Below are 26271 nucleotides of genomic sequence, written 5' to 3'. Positions count from 1 at the left end.
AAATCGGTTTTATTTCGATATAACAGCTCCAAACACTGCTCAGAATCATCAATTCGTTGTTGTTTTTGATCGATTGTGAGCTCACGCGGCACTCAAAATGCAATATCTCACAAACTAATAATCAGACAGCTGTCAAATTTATACACGTATCTTTTGAAGGTTGGTACTAACTGAAAATGGTATGGATTTAATTCTAGTGGCGCCCTCTCATAGAAACGATACGAACTTTTCAGCCGATCTGTTACAGTGGACACCGCAAATTATGATTTTTAAGAACCGTTCTCAAAGATACCTCTTCACCGACTTATTTCACAATGTTTTTTCACGAAAAAATTACAAAATGTTTTTCGAATGATGCTTTTTATTATGAAAAAATTTTGAATTTATTTTTTGGAACGATAGCTCTAAAAAAATTCGCAAAAACGGTGTTATTTTTCATCCGTTAGACATAAAAGTTTTCTACTGTAAATTGAGAAGACTTGTTTTTGATGTGAGAATTTGTGGTTCTACAAAAATAATAAAAATAATATCCAATTGGGATATTTCGTGCAAATCGAAAAAGTAGGATAGTTATAGAATTTGTAAAAATAAAACTCAGACAAAGTGATGGGCATCTGGAAAAATCATAGGATTATCAGGTTTCGAATTTATCTTAGGGGAAATGTAGCTAATAGCGCGCATATCATTGTGAGCTCCTGTTAATTTTTACCACTATTCAAATGCTATAAACATTGAGATAGCCCGCGTTTGGCTACAATTCAGCTTCCCTGTTAACTTTATATCAATACGACAGAAGTAAATATAAAATCTGTCATTAGAAAATAAGCTTTACATTTGTAATTCTATCACGTATTACTTGGTTTAGTACCAGTTTTTCTAAATAAATGTGGCTTTCATGCTCGTAAGCAAAATAACAATTGTAATCATTAATTTGGGGGATATAATAAAACATGGTTTTATGTTTCCGTAGACTTGTTTACGATCTTGAAAAAGGTTTATTTGATTTGTTATACTTCAAGAAGCTTTGGTGCGCACTAATCACCACCTTTTCCTACACATTCTTATTAGCAATTTTGGTCAGTTCACTGTCCGTACCAGGTGTCACATCACATGTATGAAATCAAATACATAGTTTTTCTGACGAATCCTTTTCTGAGAATAATTTTAAACTTTTCGAGAGGAAGTTGTGTCTATGTGTTTATTTCCGTGTGAATTTTATTACTTTGTTTCGTGTGTATTATCGCAATACAATGTACTGTTGTGAGACTTGCAATGTCAAAAATATTTGTCTTAAATAACATAATGCTAAATACACATTAATAAATATCGATACTGAAGCGTTTACAATTTTACACGGCTTGAGTGTAAAATAGCAGTAATAGCCAAAAAGGCAGCAACAAAAATCGGAACTTCGCTTGAGCCCGTGTTCTAATTTCATTCAGATTGGCTTTTAACAGGTAACGTTTCTGAGAGCAGAAAAAGTGATCCCGTTTTATTGTAATAAACCTTTCACCCATTTCATTTGCGTAATTATTGTTTGAATGCATTCACTTCTTCATCCTGCACGGAAGATCCCACTGGGGTATTGTACTGTTTGTTTTTGTTCTTCATAACAAAATGTTAAAGTGAATTTTACCGCAGACTGCTGCAGATGCTGGTGACAGCTTTTTACCGATCGTTAGCCGAAAATGGTGTAATGAGTAGGTATACGAGAGATAAAAGCTATCGTCCGAACACCGTCGGGGTAACCAAAGGCCAAATTTTGATACCGGGACCGAAATGAAATCCGATCGAGTTAAGTACGTGGAATATCAACAGTTGGAGCCAAAATTAAAGTAAGCTGTCGGAAAAGCCGAAAACACGTAACTATTGAGTAAAACATGTTTAGCGGTTTTTCGCTCATCTGCCCGGTCTTGTGGCTGGAGTGTATAATAACAAGTGTAACCCCCCCGAGTGGTGCTATACAGATTCGACTCATTAGAATTTTTCCCCATTCCGACCATTTTCGTTTCTCACTCATCTTCTCTACAGTCCAGGCAGGATTATCACACCTATTTGTTTTGCTTTACTTGTGCTGACCGGGGGGAATTTGTTCGATTTATGTCCGTTCTCTTCAGAACTGATTCGTTTTGTTGTGTTCCCAGAGAACCGTTTCCAAAGCAAAACACAGTTTTTCGTAGATTATGGCAGCATGATAGTAATAACAACACACAACAAGCCACAAACCAAACATAATTGAACTAAGCACACTGCAAGCAATTGCTCGATAATGGTAGGGTTCAGGAATGGAGGCGGGCGGAATAATTATGCTGGTGGAGCATAAGTGCATGCACTATAGATTAAACCGTGCGCTTTTATACAGGTTGCTCGATTCGGTTCGGTTGAGTACGGGAAAAGAATGCGTTGGAAAAAAAATGTTCTAATAAATAAATTTGGCTTTTATGTGCTTTTGGCTTCTCTATACTTAGCCAGAGGTGCGAAAACGAGCCGAGCATCGCGTATTAGCATAACGAATAAAATTTCACATAACTCGGTTGAGGCTACCGTAGCTGATGAAGGGGCTCTGTATTCTGATTGGTTTTTAGAAAGAAGATCCCAAACAATCGATGACTCTGCATTCGTGACGACGAAGTGTGACCATCGCATCGTTGGTCGATTGATGAGCTCGAGATCGTGCTGCGCGGTAGGGAAAAAAATAAATTTATGCTTTGCTTTTGCTACACGGATTCTAAAATCGCCTAGGCGGAAAAAAATGTGTGAGAAAATCTGAAGCCGTTCTGAAGTGAAAGAAGCAAATAAAACGTAATTATTTCCATGCTTTAAGCAGTTTCGAGAAAAAAAAAAAAAGAAAAAAACAAATCGTTAGTAGAGCCATGCGTTAACCGACTAGTTTGTTTGTCTATGTGTGTTTATGTTCTCGTGTTGTGCTTTAATAACATTAAATGCCATGATTCTTATGTGTACAGGTATGTTGTTTTGATTTAATGATATTAATTATTAGTCCTAGTCCTCATCACGTCTTATTAGTTTTGTTTTTGTTTCTCTGTTGTAAATAAGGCTTTTGTTTTTTCCCTCTTTTGTTTTCCTTTACTACTGTCAGGTTTAATACCGATGATGAGCTGCTTGCTAACGTGTTTTCGATCATCTACCTAACAATTAGTGTATGGTACTCTTTTACCTGTTAATGTATTAACCGAATCGTTGCAGATCTTCATAAAAACGCAGTGTTTTGTCATGCTTGTTAATTGTGCTTGAATACTTTACAGATACTGTCGCGAGTAGTAGTAGGATCACGAAAGGCAGAAGCTCATCGTTTGTTTGAACTTGATCTCTTTCCTAAATCATATTCAAGTGAAATCCAGTATTATGTGTAATGATTGATTTTTTTTCTTTTCCAGAGTTTGTTTCCACAGAACAGTAGAATGAATACTTATTTTAATCCTCCTAATTGTGTTATGACTTTCTCATAAACATTGACATAAACATATTATTGAGGGATTCATCGAAGAGCTCATCTTTGATCCTGGTATGAAACACAACGAATATATTTTCTAATAAGCCGCAAATAGGTCCAAAATCCCAACCCTACGATCAGAAAGTTTATCAGACTCGAGTGGCGAGTGATCCCAAGGTTAAATTTTTTACAATTCGAAAATTTGTCATTTTTAAGCCAACCACAATCAACATTCGTTAACTCCGGAAACAGGAATCTGATTCGAAAAAAAATTATTAGTTGCCACTGGTCAGGTGGAGTGTTTTAATAAAGTTTGGGAAAATCGGTTTAATTACCTCTCAGAAATCGATGTGACAAACATTTTGAGATTTGTGTTCACTTTCACTTCCGGTGCCTTCGATATAGCCAAAATGCGTTTGTTTAGGCATCATCAGCCATTAAGAAAACATACAAATTGGAGAAGTTTCGAAGATATTTATCTCATATTTTAGCTCCATAATTTAGATTCTGGATTGATTTTTTTTAACACATGTCACCCTACAATTCCGCAACCGGGTATCGGATCTGAATAAAAATTGATGGAACCAGGCCCAGGATTTCGTTTCGGGAGGGGCCCAAAGATAAAAAATAATGTAACTGAAGATTCCTTATGTACCTAATCTTCGGTGTGCCTTTTACGGGTGTTTTTAACAGACACCTTAAACTTTTCCACTGGAACTGTTATTGTATTACATTTCTTTACGTTTACCGTCTTGTTATTTCCGAACACATGTCTGAGAATTTGTCAGAGCAAAGCAAGCTATGTTGATCTGTTATGAAAGAGTTACCTTAAATATTCGCACCGAAATGCAATGTCTCTACTTATGTGCCGTGTGTAAACTTGTTCGTCATATACTGGCCGATTCATGTAGAGGTTATTTAGGGTTATTTAAGGGTCATTTAGGGATAGCAGTGTCTTACATTTTGCAACTTTTTAAGATTCGATTAGAAAAGAAATTTTCTTGTGGACCGAATAATCCTCATTTCTAAAAAAAAACAATAGCATGTTTTGGGCTGGATAAACTTCTATTTAAATCTATGTTTTAGAAAATTCATTCAACCATCATCTTCAACTTCCTTTTTTTGTTGAAAGATGAATTGATTGATGAATGAATTTTATAATTCAAGCATCCCCCAAAGACAAGAGTCGAGCTTATAATCCTGCACCAATCTTTTTAACTGCTCTGCTATTAAGTGTTTCGGGATATGTTGGTGATGATGATGATGGTCCCACCTCATACCCCTACAAAGGTGTGAGCTGAACGCTGAAAGCTGAATTAATATTATTACATACTTTAACCTGTAATCTAAAATTGATAAAAAAATTGTGGTAGACCAATTTCCAGAAGTAACCAGAGTTGCTATTTTAAAATCTGTATTTCATATTTTCGATCATAATCTGTGAAAATCTGGGATAAACATTTTGAAAATCTGCCATTGTTATGAAATATTCTTAAAAATCTGTAGAAATCTGTGTTCAGAATCTGTATGCAAAATAGGCAACAAAATCTGTGGTTTTGCAGCAAAATCTGTGAGTATTTTTTTTTTGCCCACCACACTCCCCCACACCAAAAAGCTTCAATTTGAAGCCCCCTGGTAGTGGACGCAACTAGTCTCAGCGGAAAAACAAGAAACAAATAGACACTGGCAATAATAATACTAGAAATACAAATTTAATTTTGATACAAAGTCCGCTGAGATTCTATTTATTCATGGTTTGATGTGCAATTTATTAAAGTGGAGTCCCAGTGGAAAAGATTTCCTTTTAAGGGATCCACAATTTAATTACTACGCTATGTTGGAAAGAAAGTGCAAATATTTTAGGTAATTAGTTATTAATATGGAATACTGTTGACGATAAATACATTACATTATGAAACAAAAAACTACATTAGGTAAATATCTCGTTCAGTCTGTGCTTAAAATGGTACTTCAGTCTAGCCGCAAATGTGGCACGATTGCTGATTCCTCGCATATCAGGCGGAAGTGCATTATATTTAGTTGGACCAACAAAAAGGATGCGTCTTTGACCAAGGCTTGTAGCAGCTCGAACACGAAACAAATGGTAACTCTGGAAGTCACCCTTAATGATACGAAAAGCGAGTGGGTAATGTCACAGATATAACTGGATAACGTGAACACATATAAAACTGACACGCTTTCTTTACACTTCCGAACATCGAAAATCATTTTTATTAGTTGATTGATTGTGTGAGTTGAGTCTGCTTTTACTTATCTGATTCCAGAATTTGTGTGGCTATAATAAAGTGCGATTTATTTATATAAAATATTTTGTAACACAATCTTTGGGACCGATGTATTAATCCTAAAAATTGTTGAATTTATTCCATGTTGAACAAGGTCAGTTTCTAGTGAATATCGAAGGAAATGATTGCTTCTTGTTTGGTACTAGTGACTGATAAAGTTAATTGATCAATTTGCCACAACCTTTGGACTTGTTGAATTAATCCTCTGATGATTTGTGTAGATGGAATTTTTTGGTTATGCTTCTCCATTTGATAAATTTATGTGAAGAATCTGCTGGTTGCCACGTTCTGTTCCATATAATGCACAAGAAGTAGTGATCTCTATTAAGACCTCTATTAAGTTTTATCTTTCATACACATCGAGTTGAGCAGCGGTACTGATTTGTAACTATACTAAAACAGTCGTCCAAGTATGAGAAAGACAACCACTTGTCACTTGTCAAATTTCTGAATACAAGTATTTTGATTTGTTCATTAATCATGAACAATGATACTATTATCATAAATCAGATTTTCATGATAAAGTTGAACCCATTCTTTACTCCGCAGAGGATGAATGTTGATTTGGATTTCTCCACAAATGCAATTATTTCGGTTTCCTGAAATTCCGACATATTCTGTTATTTCTTACTAAAGTTATAGAGATTGATGTTCGGTGATGATTGTCATCAAGTCATTATTCCATATTTAGAACTTTGCCCAATAATTCTAGCAACCCTCTGCGCAAATAGTTATTGATTTTTTTACGGAAAATTTTTATGTTGCTCATTGCCGCATGCGTGATATTGAAATTGACGAAGTTAAGATAGCGGTTCGCCGAAATCTCGCGAAAGAAATACTTTCTAACTGATATTATCCGTCAAATGCAATCTACAATTGTATGTTTTTTGATTTTTCGTGAATCGGGTTAGTATTGTAGAAATTTGCAATTTAGTGTGAAATTTCGGCGACAAAGCAAGAGAAAGCATCGAGTTGTTTCGCTTCGACCTGCCCACGGCGAAGCGCTACTTTAATACAAATCACGCATTATCACGAAATTCGTTTCAGCGAAAAGAACTGGTCCTGAATAGAAACTTTATTCAAGTGCATAATTCGGTACATAGAAAATTATGGACAGTTACTTAAAGGAAAAAAAAATGAAACAACGAGATGGTAAAGTTTTTTTTATGGAGTTTGCCTATTAGAGATGGTTTGGTTTTTGGATATTTGTAACCGAAACCCGTCCCGAACTCAAACCCGATGGGTATTGGTCGAGTTCGGGTTCAGAAAAAAAAATATTTGTCTAGTTCGGGTGACTATTTGAACATTGTGACCGGTACGGGTCGGGTTTGGGCTAAAAAATTTGGTCGAGTTTCGGGTGTTCGAACCCGATTGTCAAAGTTTTTTTCGATTTCGGGTCGGGTACGGGTAAATATTTTAATTTTTTATCGCGCACGAGTCGAATTCTGGTTTAAAAAATTGCTTATTGCCTTTATACGTTTCTCCACGCAAAATATTTTCCTGACCTGAGAGGTGATCAACACCACCGGAAACCAACATCTTGGTTTAATTACTTGACTCATTTTTGGCGTTTCACTGCGACGAAAAGTTTCTCTCAACTAACTGAGTTCAATTGTTTGACAGGTGACCATAGCATGATAACACATTACTCAATAAGCCCAATTGAGAAAAACAAAAATTGGCTTTGTTCTTCAATGTAATCTCCTTTAAGAGCAATACCATCATTCAAATACTACTCCAACTTTTCGATGCCGTGTTTGTAGAAGGATTTGTATTTTGCCTCAAAATAGGCTTCACGTTCAGTAATTGGCATTAAATTTCTTACCGGCGAGCATTTATTTTGTGATCAGCAAATAGCCAGTAGTTACTGGGGGTTGGATGCGGACTATACGGTGTATGAGGAGGCAATTCGAAGTATACTTCGTTCAATTTAATCACCGCTGCCATAAATTTATGAATCGGATATATGAGGTCGTTTTTGCTTGATTTTTGCATTCAAACGATCTAACAATCGCTGTTGGATGTTTTTCCTTTCTTAATATAGTCAATGAAAATTATACCATGTGCAACCCGAAATACTGGAGCAATAATCTTAACAGCTGACTGTTGTGCCTATGGGTGCTTCAGACGTGCCTCCCTGGCTGCAGTCCACTCAGAAAAAACACAGCTCTGGATCATCAACACGTAATTTTTTATTGAGCGATTGTGCGTAAACATGGCCCTTACTTTGTACAGAGTAATTGCACTGCCTGCTGATATCGTTACGGCCTCAGTTATTTCACGCAATTTCTACCTACGATTAACACATGGATCAATAAGTCCCGAGACTAACAATGGAAACAACATTTTTTTTGCAAAATTACAATACAATTGTTCCAACGTTTTTCCAATTTTTCAAAACCATGTTTATAAAAAAATTATCTTTCGCTTCAAAAAAAGCTTCAGTTTCAGCGATGACCTCCTCATTTGAGCCAAATCTTTTTCCCTGGAGAATTTTTTTAAGATCAGCAAAGAGTCAGCAGTCACTAGGGGCTAAATCTGGCGAGTAGGGGAAGTGGGGAAGCAGATCAAAGCCCAATTCGTTAAATTTCACCATTGTTTTCATCGACTTGTGGCAGGGTGCATTTTGTTCCATCGAAAGCAATCGCGGCACCCACTTGGAAAAAGCCATGTTCATGCTCAATTTTTCATGAAGGATAGTAAATACACTTTCATATGATATCTGTGTCATCTCAGCAATGTCACGGAGCTTCACTTTACGATCTTTCATTATAATTTTTGTCACTTTACTCACATTTTCCGGTGTAACGGCTTCCACAGGTTTTCCCGAGCGTTCCGCGTCATTTGTGTCGGTACGACCACGTTAGAACTCGGCGAACCACCGACAAATCGTTGCTTTTGATGGACAAGAGTCCGGATAACATTGTTCAATCCATTGTTTCGCTTGCACGGTGTTTTTACTCATTAAAAAACAATGTTTTATCAAAACACGAAACTCGGTTTTTTTCCATTTTTTAAACAAACTATAAAACGACTTTACTCCAACCTGGATAACTCAGCTGTTTCTGGTCGGATCGACTTAAAATTTTGACCCGTTTCAAGCAAAGGTTAGTACCCTAGAAAGACGTGGATACTGGTTTACTACGAGCGCCATCTCTGCTTTAGTCTCGGGATTTATTGATCCATGTGTTAGTGTTATAGCAAATTTGTGGACTCTTTGATGTTTTCGTGGTAACCATCTCAATTGGACGACCAGAACGTTCACCTTCATCGGTGTCTGTACGAACACGTTAAAATTTAACAAACCAATAACAAACGGTTATTTTCGATGGAGGAGAGTCCGGATAATACTTTTAAAACCATTGCCTAGTAAGAACAGTATTTTTGTTCATTGAGAAGCAATAATAAATTAACACATGAAATTATTTTGAATACATTGTTTTGAAAATGACAAAAATTGCTGTTCCTTTTTTACAATTAATCAAAATGCCGTAAATTTTAATTGTCCCGGGTTGGCGGTTCAATGCATAGGGCACTGGTCTAACAAACCAGTTGTCGTATGTACGAGCCCCGACCTGGAAGGATTTGTAGTGTCAGTAGAATCGTAGCACTAGCCATGCAATGGTTCTGTACACTCTGAATCGGCTGCGAAGTCTGTTGAAACAGAAGGTCAACTTCCACTACAGGAATGTAATACCAAGGCTTTGATTTTCGTAAATTTTAACACATAGTCTTTTGAACGTTAGTACTTCATAATTCATTCATAACCTCATTCATTTATTAAACATATTTAACTAATATAATATTAGTGACGCATTATCAGTATTTTGTGAAATAGTGCCAAGCTTTAACGTTTGGGAGTACAAAAAATAGAAATAAAATTTGAATCGTTTCGTTTTCTTCTCAACCGATTTTTTATATGGGACTAATATGTAAGTATGGTCAGTACAGAATGGGCTCAAATAGAAGACGCATGAGATCAGAATAGGATCTCCCAATAAAAAGGAAAAGATTTTAATGATTTTCTTTTACTATCTTTCTTGCATTCTAACAAATCCATATCATTTTTTGAAGTAGTAGGTGGTCAATCCTTCCTTTCTTCCTGGTCTCAACCATTATCTGGGAACCATGCAAATGCAACTACATAATCCTGCTTCTTTCGAAAACTATTTCAATCCTCGACACCTCTTGGTTTACTTCAGAAGGCTTATGCGTTTGAATTTCTCCTTACTTTTGCTTACGAATCGCCCGTTGACGTCTAGTGATTTGAAGTGAACAGACATGAACATCAACTAGGTGACAGGAAACCACAGTCCGGCCAGATTAATGTGCCGTTCTTGTTGGAGCTTTGGATTGACCACGGCAACGATTGATTAATTATCTTCCGATTCCATGACACTGCTAACAGACCACTGAACTAAAATAAACTTTAGTTGAAAAGTGAACATTGATTAGAATCTTCGTACGATTCAGTACGCATGAATTAACATTTTACGCAAGCTTGAGCGCAAGTGCCAAGCGTACAGTTGCTACTTGAGGATTCTAATGAATCCTCAAGCTACATCTGATCAATAGAAAAGCATATTATCAAAACTGTTGAGTTATATTGATCTAGTAGGGGAAGATGGAGCAAAACGTACCCCCGAGGAAAAATGCATCCCTCGCTTTTCTCAGAAGTTACCATTTTCTTCCACGGACATTTTAACGGAACTGGAAGTAAATCTTGACACTGAGATGTTTTTTTTTCTTCGGAAATCCACGTAAAAAACCGCAAATCTAAAGGAATTTGGTTCAGATGCCAAATGCATGAAACGTTGAGATATGGTGTAATCTCAAGAAGAAAAATTTTGTGAAAAAAACTGAAACTTTCATTCAATTGGAATGTATATTCTCCACTTGTTGACAGATTAACGATTACACTGAACGAGCTGTAATTATGATGCTTTCCCCAGAAATACTAGTCGTTCGATTTCTGCTTTTTTACTTCTTCAAGCGAAAGAAAATTTAGTTCAATTACCTCGAAATAAAAATTTCCGTTTTCCTCAATCATTACAACAATACTGGATTTCTTTGTTCCGTTTCCCTCGTCCCTTGTTACCCTAAAAGCAATCGATATGAATCACCGATAACGCATATTTCTCTCATTCCTTCTAGGATCGAGAAACAAGTGCTGCGCTTCTTTCCCCAGGAGCCAACCTACGAGCCGTTGGTCGAGCAGCGGGGATCGCTTGAGGAAACCCATCGAATATTGCAGGAGATCGAAAAGATCAACATAGCTATGGGCTACAAAAAGAAGCAAGACGTAGCGTTTCCTCGAACGCAGTCCTTCAACGAAGGATACTTCTATCCGCGCCCAGTTTATCAACCGTTGAACCTCCGTACTACCCCAAGTCCGGGACCGTTGTTTAAACAGTTTAATGGTGCGTCAGAGTTGGTTAGCACCGTAGATCCTTTTCAGACACAGGTCTACTACTATCCGGCACCGTATTTGCATCTCCCAATGCCGGATGTTCCTCGGTCGTTTCAGCAATTGAAGGCAAAAAAGAATAAAGAATTGCAGCCTAAAATTTACATCCTTCCCGTGGCAGTACGCTCGCAGGACGGATCGTCCAGTGAGATTCGATACCTTCCAAGTACGGTTGATTTTGGAACTCTGCGAGCATTAAGAGGGTATGGTAAAACTATGTCTCTGGAGGACAAGAACGATTCGAAAAAGTTGAAAAGAGGAAAAGGGGTTGTCGATGATGTAGCTGTAGTAGTAGAAGAAGACAAGCTGGAAGAAGATTTGCTGGAGGAAATGTTGGATGTTGTTGAGTACGAATTGGGTGTAGAGGATAAGAAGAAAAAAGCTCCCCTGAATACTAATACGGTTTTGCCTAACGATAAATTTCTAAACAGTAAGCTGACAGAAGACAACGACAGCGATGAGAAAGATGAACCCGAATCAGAACTAGACATGCTGATTTTGAACAAGTCTGTCGGAGGAACCGGTAGAAGTTTTAACATTTCCGCAACGTTTCAAAACTTCACGAATCGGTTCAGTATCCTTCCTTCGAGCTCACCATCTACCACTCTACCATCGGAGATCAAGGATTTAAGCGAGCTCCCAGAGAGAGGCGTGGAAGAAGTCACCGAAGCGGAAATCGCACAAGAAAAGGGACCGTTTGGAATTTTCAACCGTCAAAGTGATCCATCCAATGGTGGACTGGTCATTCAAAGGCTACGGGTCCGCCAAGGCGGTATCGCTATTGCAGGTCCTGGAGGTGTGGCCACCGCAGGAAGCGGAGGAACGGCTATCGTTGGACCGAATGGCACGGCTATTACTCATCCGCGAAGTTTAACGATAGCCGGTCCAGGAGCGAAGATCTACGCCGTTCCGGAAAGCGTTGATCTGGGGAAGACAATCAATGCCACCAAAAGAAGTCTACCGATCGATGCCGTGCTCGTGGCTAGTGGACCCGTAGTATACTATCGGAATTGATTGAGTTGGCATTACCGGAATGGGATGAACACAGTGGCCATGCTGTATATATCTTTTGTAGAAAATTTCGTACGAAAACCACTTGCCATCAGTTGCGACATTGAATTCTTTTAACTTATGATGTAGTTAGGTGTAGCGTTTGAGTTGACGTTACGTAGTTTGATTTGTTGCATTGACGACATGAAGTCATGCTTGAGACAAGTCTTCTCTAGTTCATCACAGATATTGCATTTTTATGATACGGTCGTATGTTTTATTTTAGATGTAAGTCGATGAAATAAAGTTGATGATAATGCGTAGTCTAAGGAAGCCTGTAGTTTTATTCGTAGGTTGCATGCAATAATGTAGTGGTTTTGATAATGGACTTAACTTTATTACTAGTTCTAACCAGCAAATGCGGAATCCATAGCTCATCTGAAAGTGATGTAGTTTTAACCAGTTGCTAAGATCCCGTAGATAACAGCAAGCGTCTAGTGGAGTCTAGTGGTTACGGTAACTCTAACCCAACGGCATAGTCGCGACATGCACATTAATTGAATATTATTTTCTTCCTTCTCCTCCTCCAAGCTTCTTTCCCTTCCAGCCACAGCCGTTTCCTTCACCTTACCTGCTAGCACCTGGTTCTAATGTGAATTTGAACTACCCACCAGCTAGCCTGGCGCCGTACGGAGGTCGGGCTGGGTTCTTCGACGATGCCAGATTTCATCTGATTCCGAGTGGTTCATTCGCACCGCATCCGTTCAGTAGAGTACCGAAAACACTGAATCTGGGTCCGATACCGATGCAAAGTACCGTGGCATCCGATCCGATTAAGTTAACCGATGGGCGACTTCGTCCTGTTGCCCAGAAACTAAAGCAACCCAGACGAATAGTGAGTGCCCCACAAATCCAGGCATTTCAACTGCCGAACAACAAGTTCCAAATCCAGAAACTTCAGCTAGTGAAACAAAATCAACCGGGTCTAGCTCAAGTCAAAAACACGCGAACGACTGTCGCAAAATTGCCGCCAAGTCCCCCGAAAACATCGGTTAAAGCCCAACCAGAATCTCGAACAACTGCGGCCAAGGTTCAGGCAGTGGAACCCGAGTTGCCAGTATTCGTGACTGCTACCGGTTCGACAGCGGCAGATCAGCCAGTTCCTCGAGTCCCCGTCGCACCGACCGTTGCGCAGTTTTACCCCTTCTATGGAGTGCCAGTGACCGATAATCGAGACGAAGCATCCTTGATTCTAGAACCCAACTCGAAAGCAGTTTCCGGTAATGGCGGGACCGCTATTTCAACGCCCGTTTCGCACGCTATTCTGAAACATGGTAGTTCAACGCGAATCCTGTTCCGACCACAATCCGTAGCGATCGTTGGTGCCAATGGCCGAGCACACGCTCAGGCCGATCTGATTGTAGACTATGTAAATTGAGACAATTGAATTACCAGGAATAAATTTAACGAAAGTGCGCTTGCGAATAATAAAAAGTAAATTGTTTGTAAATAGTGTAAAACAAGCTGGTTTTCTTAGCATTAACCTCGTCCCACATTCACTGGCAATTGGCTCCTCGCAATGAACGGTTGACCCGCTTGCGCAGACGTGACCTGCACATAATTTCTTTTTCTAGGTTTTCACATTCGCTTTTTAGCTGTAAATAGAGTCCGCACTTTGTCGTACCACCACCAAAACCATCACCACCCACACACACACTAGCCGCCTGTAGCCGCAACCTCCCAGTCCACTTAGGATGCATGGCGTGTAGGCACCTAATACGACACAATACGCACCTCAATCTAAAAACAACTCTTTCTGTGCCCGCAACAATCTCTCTTTCACCTTCCCCATTAGCTGGGAACCCCCTTCCACCTGCTGCTAATAATAATTAGGTAACTACTGACAAATAATCAAATCCGAATTCGAGACACTGACCTCTCGGCCGTCTTCTGCTACTTTGTTGCTTTCAATGCAACTGTTCTGCGGTGTTCAAATCTTCCCCCTACTGCTGTTTCGTTCACAGAGCTGCTGTCGAGCATCGTACCGCGTCGGACGTTCTGAAGTTGCCGTTCTACGGTGGGGCTCGGGGACAAATTTTGGAGATCCGTAAGAACTCCGATGGGACGGTGGTGAGCAAGATCCTCCGCGGAGACGATGACGATATGGAACTGAAGGTGCACCAGATCGTCGATGAGCTAAAGAACAACGAGGAAATTTTGGCGGAGGATGATGATCTCCGGGCGGCGGATCAATCGTTCGGTGATTATCTGCTGAACATCCAGAAAGCTGCTGCTTCACTGGTGACGCTGCAGGAGCAGGTGAAGAAAACCGGAAAATTATCGACCGATCAGAAGAAAATATATGCCGAAAATCTGGAGAAGCTCGGTGTGGCCGCTCAGAAGTTGGCTCACGTGCAACAGCAGGATGATGATCATGATGCGATCAAATTTTTGTTCGACTGTTAGTACCCGTTTGAGGTTGGTTGTTGAAAGTTCTGATATTCATCAAGTATTTTTTAATTTTAGCTCAGTTTGATCAATCGCAAAGTGCTGCTGATGCTCAGAAAAAGAAAACCACGTACAAGATCACTTCGTTCCCGGGCTACAAGGGAAAGGAGGAAGAACAGCACCACAAGAAGAAGGAGGAAGAGGAAAATGTCGGCGAAGAGGACGGCTCGGCATCCCAGAGCGATGATAGTGTCCAGGTGAATTCACCGGAAAAGGAAGCCTCGATTGCGGAAGCAAAACCAGTTGGTGAGTGGCTAGCAAAATATTATTGCATCACAGCAAAAATGACGTATCCCATGTCACAAGGAACAGACTTTCGAAGCTAGAACAAGTTCGTTACATTGCATAGTGGAAAAAAATTTAACAAAAATATGACGATATTTTTTGAGGCATGATACAGCTGACTACATAGTATTTTGTTTTGTAAAATGATCAGTGAAATCGTTCCCATGTGTATAGAAGGACCACACGAAACTTGGTCATTTTACCCCAAGTTCCCTTTTTTGTACTGGATTGTATTCAAGTTTAACTATAAAACATGAAACCGAAGTACTTGCAGAAGACCGGATAGAATTATTTGTAACGAAAACTTTCGTTTTTTTGCCACAGCTGCAAATGCCCTGCCAAATCATCAATTTTCTTGCAAATTTATCGGCAAAAACAACTTTAAATTTGACTGGAACATCCCGTCTAGCCGTTGCCAAGCAAAATTTTTGACCTGGGATTTGCCCGAAGTCAGCCTTGACATAGGTTTCATCGTCCACCAGAAGACACCCGTCGAACTTGATCAGCACCTGGTCATATAGTTTCCGAGCACGAATTTTGATCACACTATTCTGTTTTATGGTCCAATTTGGCTGTTTGCTAGCTCGATACGACTGGATTCCTTCCCGGAGGATTCCTCTTAATCGTCTTTAAAATCTTACCACGCAGTTTCCGGTCGACAGTTTCACTCCGACGATTGGCTTGAGGCTTCCGAATCGTCGTCAATGTTTCCTTATATTGTTTGATAACGTGCCATACGGTATTTCTGGGCAATTTCAGCTGTTTAGCTAGCCTAGATGCAGACCACAATGGAATTTCCAAATAACTGTGCACTTGAGTGTTTACAAAGTACAGTCGATTTTCGGATTGTCAAAAATCATACGTGAAGCTGACAAAATTCCCGACACGTGGGCGCCAAGAACTTCCAAATCCGTCCACCAGGAGCGCCACAATATGAGCAAAAGTTTGTTCCAATTCTAATTGAAGCAAGCTTTATCATTCGATTTAAATCAACCGCAACCAGCTTTTTTTTCGGAATGCGATAGAAAGTTTAACCAATGATACGATTTATGAAATAATTGGGGTTAAACGGGTGAAACAAGCTAGTATTGTTTTTCCCATTGTATGTACTTGGATCACTGAAGGTATCCACGGTATATGGGCCACTTTTGATAGGTTGCATTGATTTTGCTTCAGAATTGTGAAGTAGAGTTGAACCTCAAATTAAGTTTGAGGAAAAATTGGGTTGATGTTGCACGATTCATGGACTCATGGAAATTATCTGGTAGTTAATCTGTGGGGTTATATGCGTAACGTAACTGTCTTGGTTTATCAGAATTAGCCCAAACACCGATCAGAAGAACTATTTTTTCTGTAAATTTATCGAAGAAAAAGATAAAACACGAAGAAAAGGTAAAACAGAATACAGTTATTAGCGGTCGTTCTGATTAACAGCAATCTATTAAGGAGCAAGACTCTTTGCAAGCGTAAGCGTATGTCACCAATATGTGCATAAAACAAATTCCGGCGCTTCTTTTCCTGATTTTAATCAATAAATCTTCCATATGGTTGAAAAATTAACCAATCAGTTCATTCTGTTTAAAATTGCAATTCGAGAAAAGCGAAAAATCTTAGTCCAAAACTCTTCCGTTTTACTTAAAACTGCTCGAGAAAAATTATTTCAGTTTCAGCTTACTTCCACTAACACATTTGACTAACAACAAACACATTCCTATATGGATTTCCTCTTGCAGACATTATTGCGTTATAAAGATTTACGTACCTTCTATTAGTAATCTCGCAAAATAGGTATCTTTAATTTAATACGCAAGAGGCAATGGATATGGAAGGATTACGAAAAACTATTTATTTTTCCAGAAAACTGCTTTCGAACAGAAAACATTTAGTTTTGTTTTTTATTTGTCTTATACAAATGCATTGTAGCAGTGTTGCTTATTTTTAATAGGGAATTAAAATCTACATTCATAAAATGTAAGCAATTTTCCATCAAACGTTGACGAAAAATTGATCAAAACTGATATTTCATCCAAAAAGTCAGGCTTAACATGTATTTGAGAATAAATTATTGTTAAAAAGATTGTTTGAAACTCAATCGTGCAATCCACTATGAAAAACTGGTTGCACTGCATAACAGTTCGGCTGAAAAGTTCGTATCGTTTAATAGAAACACACATTTTTTTGCCAAAATTCGTTTTTATTATTCAACATAATTGCCATCAGAGGCGATACAGCGATTATAGCGATCTTCCAACTTTTCGATACCATTTTTGTAGTACGATTTGTCCTTTGCCTCAAAATAGGCCTCAGTTTCAGCGATTACCTCTTCATTGCTTCTAAATTTTTTACCAGCGAGCATTCTCTTGAGGTCTGAGGACAGGAAAAAGTCACTGGGGGCCAAATCTGGAGAATACGGTGGATGAGGGAGCAATTCGAAGCCCAATTCGTTCAATTTCAGCATGGTTTTTCGTTGTTGTTTTTGATCGATTGTGAGCTCACGCGGCACCCATTTTGCACAAAGCTTTCGCATATCCAAATATTCGTGAATAATATGTCCAACACGTTCCTTTGATATCTTTAGGGTGTCAGCTATCTCGATCAACTTCACTTTACGGTCATTGAACATCATTTTGTGGATTTTTCACGTTTTCATCGGTAACAGCCTCTTTTGGACGTCCACAGCGTTCATCGTCTTCGGTGCTCATATGACCAGTACGAAATTTTGCAAACCACTTACGAATTGTTGCTTCGCCCGGTGCAGAGTCTGGATAACACTCATCAAGCCATTTTTTGGTATCGGCGGTACTTTTTTTCATCAAAAAGTAGTGTTTCATCAAGACACGAAATTCCTTTTTTCCATTTTTTTCACAATAACAAAAGTAGCTTCACTCAAAATGCAATATCTCACAAACTAATAATCAGACAGCTGTCAAATTTATTCAGGTATTTTTTGAAGGTTGGTACTAGCTGAAAATGGTATGGATTTAGTTCTAGTGGCGCCCTCTCATAGAAACGATACGAACTTTTCAGCCGATCTGTATATGAATACATAGATCTATGACATACGTACCAAATAAAATGTACGTAATACACAAATTACCAACCCAAGTTTACTTGGTTTACTCTTGATCCTTAATAGAACTTAAGAAAAGGAGTACTTTTTGATTAGTCGAACTCATTTCTTTTAAAGTTTTACAGTCCGTTTTTTAAAGTAAGTTAAAAAAAGAGGAATTTATTTTTATTATTATCAATTGATTCTACGGTCATTTTTGCAGAAAGAAAACCTATTTTGAAAATATTATATAGATTTCTATGAAATTTTTCAGAAGAGTCGCGTTTTTATCCGTTTTTCTTTACTGTGCATTGTTGCGCACCACGTATGAGTTATAGTTGTATTAGAAAAATGCACCTGTGCATGAAAGGGCTCATAAGTAATAGCGACGCTGCTCGATTATATAAACATGATATATTGACCAATATCGATATCCGGCATTTGTTTCGGTTCGGTCGAGGTTATTTGGAGAGATAGAGGAATGCATCAAAAGGTAATAAAAAGCTATTTTTCATCACAATATCGCACATTTGGTTATGTTTGCGCATCTGTACGGTCCTTCGAGTGACATTTCATAATGTACGCGACGAATAAAATTATTTGAAAAACATCAACATAACATTTGCTCACATGTTGAAATCGAAACTGCAAATTTTTATTGTTGGAAACAGAATCTTGGAAGGAAAAGGATTTTTCCCACACTAAAATAAATTTTGTTACACTATTTTTATTGTCGTTAATTTCTACTGTTTCGATTGACTTCCATTGGTATTTTTCGGCAAGTACCGACTAAAGAAGATAAAGATATGAAAATGAAAGACGGATAGATATTCTAAATAGAATCAGTTAGAAAACTTAGATAGGAAAAACTAAACTAGCCTGGTTCGTATGTGCAAGATCAAAAGGAAGAAATGAAATTAATTTTACCTTCTACTCGTGATATTCGAGTTTAAAACCCGAGTCCACGAGTATGGTCAAGAAGTATATGTAGTTCTTATTACCATTGTGGTAATAATATCCTTTCTCATTCATTTTAATTTTGTTGCCGAAGCTCCCCGAATTCATCGTTAATTGAATAACCGTACCTAGTCACTTTGCTTTGTTCAGTTTGTAGTGCCAAGTAGTCTACCTGTTGTGTTCCTTGTCTTCACTGTGGGTAGTGAGCAAGTGCAAATGAATAGGCACATCATTATCTCGATAACACAAAACTCTCTCCGATCATCATGATAAATATAGGGTGGCGGTTCTCATTTGAGTTTTCAATTATCACCAGCAAGTTAAAATCGATAATTTCGACTGTTTGAAATGTATTGAGATGGGTTTCGAAATATTAAAAATGAAAACTGAAAGAGGGAACAATTAATTTATGTTTAGATTTTGTTTACGTTCTGTCTTAGACTCATCAGTGCATAGCAGTTCAAATTGAACTGCTTAATGCAAAACTCGACAGTTGTGTTTGTGTTTATGTTTATTTGTAATTAATATTTCAGTGATCATGACTGGATTACGTTTCATTCAATTTTTTATAACTATTTATTGGAATATGAGTTAAAAATTAAATTGTTACTATTTAAATTGGGTGTTCAGCCACAAGTGGTGACTTTTCAGCCCTATTATATACATGATTTGGTTATTATCATGAGGACATCATCATTTGCTTCCGCAATTCTGAGATTTTTGTGTAGAGAAAATTCTAAACCTACTTGTATTGTGTAATGGTGAAAAGGAACTTATGTACTAACTTACTAACTAATACAGAGAACGAATCGATTCAATCGATTCAAATGATTGCATCGATTTTTGTCGGAATTTGCTTATAATATTATGTGACATTACATCTAATGGTTCTATATTTGTGAGTCTGTGCAATTCATTTGTACTAAACCGGGGAGAATGCTTCAAAATCATTTTCAGAATTTTATTCTGAATCCTTTGAAGCGGTTTCTTCCTGGTGGATCAACAGCTTGACCAAATTGGTACCGCATAAAGCATGGCTGGTCTGAAAATTTGTTTATAAATTAACAATTTGTTTTTTAGACGGAGCTTAGAATTTCTGTTTATAAGAGGATATAAACATTTATATATTTATTACACTTTGCCTGGATTCCTTCAATGTGATCCTTGAAAGTGAGTTTTTTTTGACACACGTTAAACCAAAGTAATCAGCTTGATCAGACCATGTCAATACCAAGCCATACAATTTGAGAATGTGATTATGGTTTGGTTTAAGAAAAGGAAGTCTTGGCTTGTGAGGAAAAATAATTAATTGCGTTTTTGCTGCATTTGGTTTAATTTTCCATTTTGGCAGATAATCACTGAAAATATTTAAACTTCTTTGTAGGCGACTGCAGATCACTCTTAGATTTTTACCTGTGGCCAACAGACTTGTGTCGTCACAGAATAGCGATTTCTGACAACCAACGGGTAGATTTGGAAGATCAGAAGTGAAAATATTATACAAGATTGGAGCTACGCTCGAACCCTGCGGAACACCTGCTCGTACGGGTAGCAATTCAGATTTACAATTCTGATAGCTAACCTGAAGAGTACGATCAGTTGAATAATTTTGAATCATTTTGATCAAATAAATAGGAAACTGGAAATCAGACATTTTTGCTATTAAACCTTTGTGCCAAACACTGTCGAATGCTTTTTCTATGTCTAGAAGAGCAACTCCAGTGGATAACCCAGAAGATTTATTTGCTTTTATCATGTTCGTAACTCTTACAAGTTGACGAGTAGTTGAATGTTCATGACGAAATCCAAACTGCTCTGGTAAAAAAATTGAATTCTCATTTATATGAGACATCATTCTCAACAAAATATTTTTTTCAAAAAGTTTACTGATAGAAGAAAGTAAGCTTGGTCGATAACTTGATGTTTCTGCTGGGTTTTTATCAGGTTTGAGGATAGGAATTACTTGAGCGTTTTCCATCTTTTTGGGAAGTAAGCTAATGAAAACCACTTGTTAAAAATTTTAACCAGGAGTCTCAAGGCAACCTCGGGAAGATTTTTAATAAGAATATTAAAAATTCCATCATTACCAGGAGCCTTCATGTTTTTGAGTTTCCTAATAATTGATTTAATTTCATCAAAATTCGTCTCAATAATGTCATCGTGTGATAACACTTGAGTTGAAATATGCTCATATTTCAGTGAGACTTCATTTTCAATAGGACTCACAACGTTCAAATTAAAATTGTGTACACTCTCGAACTGCTGAGCAAGTTTTTGAGCTTTTTCGCCATTTGTAAGAAGTATTTGATTTCCTTCCTTGGGAGCAGGAATTGGTTTCTGAGGTTTCTTAAGAACCTTAGAAAGTTTCCAGAAAGGTTTAGAATGTGGTTTAATTTGTTCATCTTCTTTAGCGAAATTTTCATTTCGCAAAAGAGTAAATCTATGTTTAATTTCTTTTTGTAAATCCTTAACTATGTTTTTCATAGCAGGATCACGAGAACGTTGATATTGACGTCGACGAACATTCTTCAACCGAATGAGCAGTTGAAGATCGTCATCGATGATAGGAAAATTTAATTTAGTTTGAGCTTTGGGAACTGAAAGATTTCTTGCTTCGATAATGTAATGATTCAAATTATCAATTGCTGAGTCGATGTCCGCACAATTTTCTAAAATAGTTTGATGATCCACATGATTTTCAATGTGAGATCTGTAATCCAACCAATTAGCTCTATGATAGTTGAATATAGAACTAATTGGATTAATTAAAGCTTCGTTGGAAAGTCTGAATGTTACAGGAAGATGATCTGAGTCAAAGTCAGCATGTGTAATCGGTTCACTACAAATGTGACTTTGATCTGTAAGAACCAGATAAATTGTAGACGGGTTTTTCACGGAAGAGAAACAAGTCGGATTACTGGGATGAAAAACTGTGAAGTAACCAGCTGAGAGTTGATTATGAAGTATTTTACCATTACTGTTATTTTGCCTACAATTCCACTGGACATGCTTAGCATTTACGAAAAATTTCGGTCGATATCTTGTGAGTTTTTGCAAATCGCCTTTAAAGAAATTTAATTGTTCGCCGGTGCATTGGAATGGCAAATATGCTCCAGCGATGAAATAAATTCCATGAATAGTTTCAAATTCGATTCCCAGACATTCAATAACTTTAGTATTGAAAGAAGGTAATATTCGATGTTTAATTTGCCGTTGGACAAAAATGGCAACTCCACCACCCATTCCAGTAAACCTGTCAAATCGATGAACCACATAATGTGGATTACTTTTCAATTTTACATTTGGTTTAAGAAAAGTTTCTGTCACAATGGCAATATGAATTTTGTGAACTTTTTTAAATTATAAAATTCTTCTTCACTCGATTTTAAAGATCGAGAATTCCAATTTAAAATATTCAAATAATTATTTAACATCACTGTTAAATTTTAAATTCATTATAATGTTATTTGCAAATTGCCATCCGATTTGAAATGCTTCAAAAAGAGATGTAGTCGAATTCATTTGGATGATCATTTGAAAAAGTTGATCTTGTAGGTAGATCATTTTATTTTCAGTTATATCGCCTAAATCGACTTCATTTAAAGAAGCGAATGGCATTGAAGGAATATTGGTAGGTAGACTGCCATTAGAAGAAGGTGATTTGGCCGGTCTACCTATTAATAAATTGTTTTCGTTAGAATTATTTACATTAGAAGAAATAGGAGGTAGTTTTCTACCTAATATACCAGCATAACTGACATTAGAAGAAGATGATGACGAGGTTGATCTACCTGTCAATAAATTGTTTTCGTTAGAAGACGAATTGGAAGGCGTACCTGTTTTTTGTTTTAAATTCGAAGAAATAAGTGCCTTAGAAGAATTAGGCGTGGCATTTGTAACGGTTTTTTGATTTTCAGGTATGTTCTGTAAATTTAAGGTCGTTGATTTGACTTGTCTAAGCGAACGAGCGTTTAAAATTTTTTTTCCCTGACAGGACATTTCAAATAATTGGATTTATGATTTCCATCGCAATTTGAACATGAAAATTTATCAGTGGTTTCATGCATTGGACATACGTCTTTCGAATGCTTTACCACAATTCAAGCACCGTATATCCATATGACAATTTTTGGCTCCATGGCCGAAGCCTTGACAACGACGACATTGTGCTAAATTTGCAATACGATTATGCCGTTTATAATGTTCCCAAAGAATCAAATCTTACGCCTGGTCTGATTTGGCGGTTCAGACTCTGATCTTACAAGCCGTCGTTTGTTCAAGCACCGACATGACAGAATTTTTAGTGCAAATAGGAGCAGCGGTTTCTGTTGAGACAGAATTGTGAAATTTAACAAGAAGAATGCTGTATGAGGATATTGTCGATTTACTTTAAGCATGTCTAGGCCATTTCCGGGCAGTTCTTCAAGAAATCAGATCGCTAGACATTTTAAGAATATTGAATATTTATTTTCAACCTGATTCGTTCCAAATTCGGCATCGTAGGGGTCCAGAAATATTTTTATAAACTCGGAGGATCTCGGAACATATTCCAGTTCCAGAAATATCAACATTTTATCTTCTTGGTCATCAAGGAGAGACTAATTCTAAAGATCAACTTCACTAGGAAATTTTTGTTCATGTCGAATAATACATGTATTTATTTCAGATTGTTCATTTTAATTCGTGATCAACTTTTTAACCGAACCATTTTCAACCTTCCACAGGTCTTGCCATCGCCGGCGAAGGGGGAGTCGCGTCATCCAAGCCCGTGGCCACCGCCGTCGTTGGAGATGGTGGTCTGGCCGTTGCTCGACCCGTGGCAACCGCAATTGCCGGTATCAAGCCAAGCGAACTCGGTTCCCTGGGGTTGCCAATCACCTTCAACAAAAAACTTGTAACCAAAGGCAAATATGGTCTGGTCGCAGCGGATCAAGACGTTCCGACGGGGCTACTGGTTGGGCCCGGTTTCCAAGAGGCTCGAGTATCGCAGAACGAAATCGAAGCCGAAATCGATGACGCACGTCAGCAAGCTATTGGTCACATGGAAACTCTGGTGCCGGCATTCGATACTGAAAAGTTTTTGGCTAATTTGAGACTGAAAGCAAAGCAACATCAACAGCTGCAAGAGCAACAGCAACAGTTACAGCAGCAGTTACAGCAGCAACAACAGCACCAATCTCCTTTGACCGCACAAACTATTCCCTACCAGCCACAATCCGTTCTGACGCAGTCGTACCCCTTCATCAACGATTATACCAGCGCTTCTCAATTTCCGGTGTACAACCCTAGCTATTCGCCATACTACAGCTGGAATCCGTACGTGGCCGCTTATCAGAACCAACTGGCACTCCTGGCCGCTTATCAACAGCAACAACAACAACAACAACAACAGCTGGCGTTTCAGTCCCAATATAATCCGTACTTTTTCAGTGCAGCTGCTGCCCCACACTCCTTTCAGCAGTACGAATATCCTCAGCGGACTGCCTTCTATTCCGCTCCATCCGCCATCACACCTGCCAGTGCCGCTGCCTACCCAAGCTATTACAATTATCCATCCTACTCAACCCCATCGCCATACAGATTTTTCTACTATTAGTCTGCTCATCAGCAATCCGGCTACTGGAGAGCCGTACGTTCTAAGGATCAGCTCGAATGGGAAGTAAAACAAAAAGACTTGAAACTCATTCCACCCCGTCGATGTTGATTGCCATCTGTCATAAATACTCAACATACAAACAAACAAATAAATAAACAACATAATCAAACAAACAAAACACTATTATATACAATCAGCCAATATACGGAAGGATCACTTTTGTAGATCATCCTGATGATAACCCTTACGTTGTGAACAGGGTATTGATTGGTGAAGATCTACGAGACCCCGGGGAGCTGACTAATTTCCGAGGCAAAACATCGATGGGATGCGTGCAGGCGCTTGTGGAATTCGAAATGATACAAATAGATTTAGGTTGCTTTCCCAACGAAATGACAAATTTGGTGAAATAAAATTAAACACAAATAAGAAAATAGCGTCTAGTTTGTAAGATCTTATGATCTAAGGTTTAGAAAATAGAAAAGTTAATAAAATTGTGTATGTGGATGTTTGATATGAAAGAAAATAGTAAATAGAGCGGTTCGCATTCAATTTTGCACACACGTTTCACGCCGACGTTGAAGTGCTTTCTTCCTAAAATGTAATCATGTAAGTCATTCGCAATGGCAGTTCTAACAAGTGTGGAAATGATCCCATCCAATATTCAACTTTATTAGCCCAATCAAATCTTCTCAATCAGATTTCCTGGGGGCTCTCTACAAAGCCTGATAAATTAAATTTAATCAGAATCTAACAAACCACGAAAATGTTACCACAGAGACGAGACTCGAACCGGTCGCTAGCTCCTACCCGGGGAAATTGTTTTGCCAATTAAACTACCCTTCATATCAGGAGTGGAAATAATCAAAGTTTTTGATTCACAGTAAATAAAAATAGTTAGTACTATTATTTCATATCACATATTTATTGTAGATATTGTAATGAATTCGGCAACAAATGATATTTGATAAGATAAATTTTGATTTCAATTAGAATTTATAAATGTCTTCATCGTTATCAGTATTACTGTCTGATTCAGAATCAACATTTCAATAAAGTTCGGTTTGTTTTAATGCTACTCTGTGTTCATTAAACAGGTTTGAAGCTCAAATGGCTGTCACTTACAGTTCCTGTGATGTAGTGGTGTCAGTGTCGTTAATGTCAAAACTGATTACCGCTCAATTTTATCGGATATGTATTATCCGATATCAATAATTTTAGGCGCACCATTGAAACGCTACGTCAAATGCTGCGCTCCAGTTACCATTTAAAATCAAATTCATGTCAAATAGCGTTTCATTGGATTTAATCTAGATCGTGCATTAGCATCATCATCAGCATCAACCATCTGGAAATAAAACAAAGTCTTTTGTCTCTATAATCACTATTTGGTAAGGTATATTTTTTACTAGTTTTGCATTGCGTGTTGATATTGCGCAGCGAAAGCTGTAAAATTAACATTATCAATTGGATTACGATCCAATCTGATTATTTTCATAAAACCTTCATCTAGCATTCATTTCCGTTCATTTGGTAATCATTTTATTGCAATTAAACGACAGGTCGCGAAATAGAATACGGTTTGTATCCAAGGAGAACATGTGTTGAAACTTCGTGAACCGTGCCGTAACGAAACCGGCATTTTCCCCAACTCTGGTG

General features: G+C 37.9%; 1 protein-coding gene across 2 annotated transcripts in view; it reads left to right on the top strand.

The window, feature by feature from the left end:
• The window catches only part of LOC131435601 (putative mediator of RNA polymerase II transcription subunit 12), a 117363-nt gene extending 92252 nt beyond the window's left edge, over window positions 1-25111 (top strand). Inside the window, exons 3-5 of one of the 2 annotated variants that reach the window (XM_058603662.1) lie at window positions 14242-14678; window positions 14744-14971; window positions 23741-25111. In XM_058603662.1, coding sequence (XP_058459645.1) covers window positions 14242-14678; window positions 14744-14971; window positions 23741-24612 — 1537 coding nt within the window. In that variant the 3' untranslated portion in view covers window positions 24613-25111. Of the gene's footprint in view, window positions 1-10914; window positions 12551-14241; window positions 14679-14743; window positions 14972-23740 lie in introns of those variants that run through there. The other variant, XM_058603664.1, reaches the window with a different exon arrangement.
• The last annotated feature ends 1160 nt before the right edge of the window (window positions 25112-26271 follow it).

The sequence above is a fragment of the Malaya genurostris genome, chromosome 3, assembly GCF_030247185.1.
Source record: "Malaya genurostris strain Urasoe2022 chromosome 3, Malgen_1.1, whole genome shotgun sequence".
In the NCBI taxonomy this organism is placed as follows: domain Eukaryota; kingdom Metazoa; phylum Arthropoda; class Insecta; order Diptera; family Culicidae; genus Malaya; species Malaya genurostris.
The sequence above is the reverse complement of the archived record's forward strand: the minus strand, read 5'-3'. Positions and strand labels throughout refer to the sequence as shown.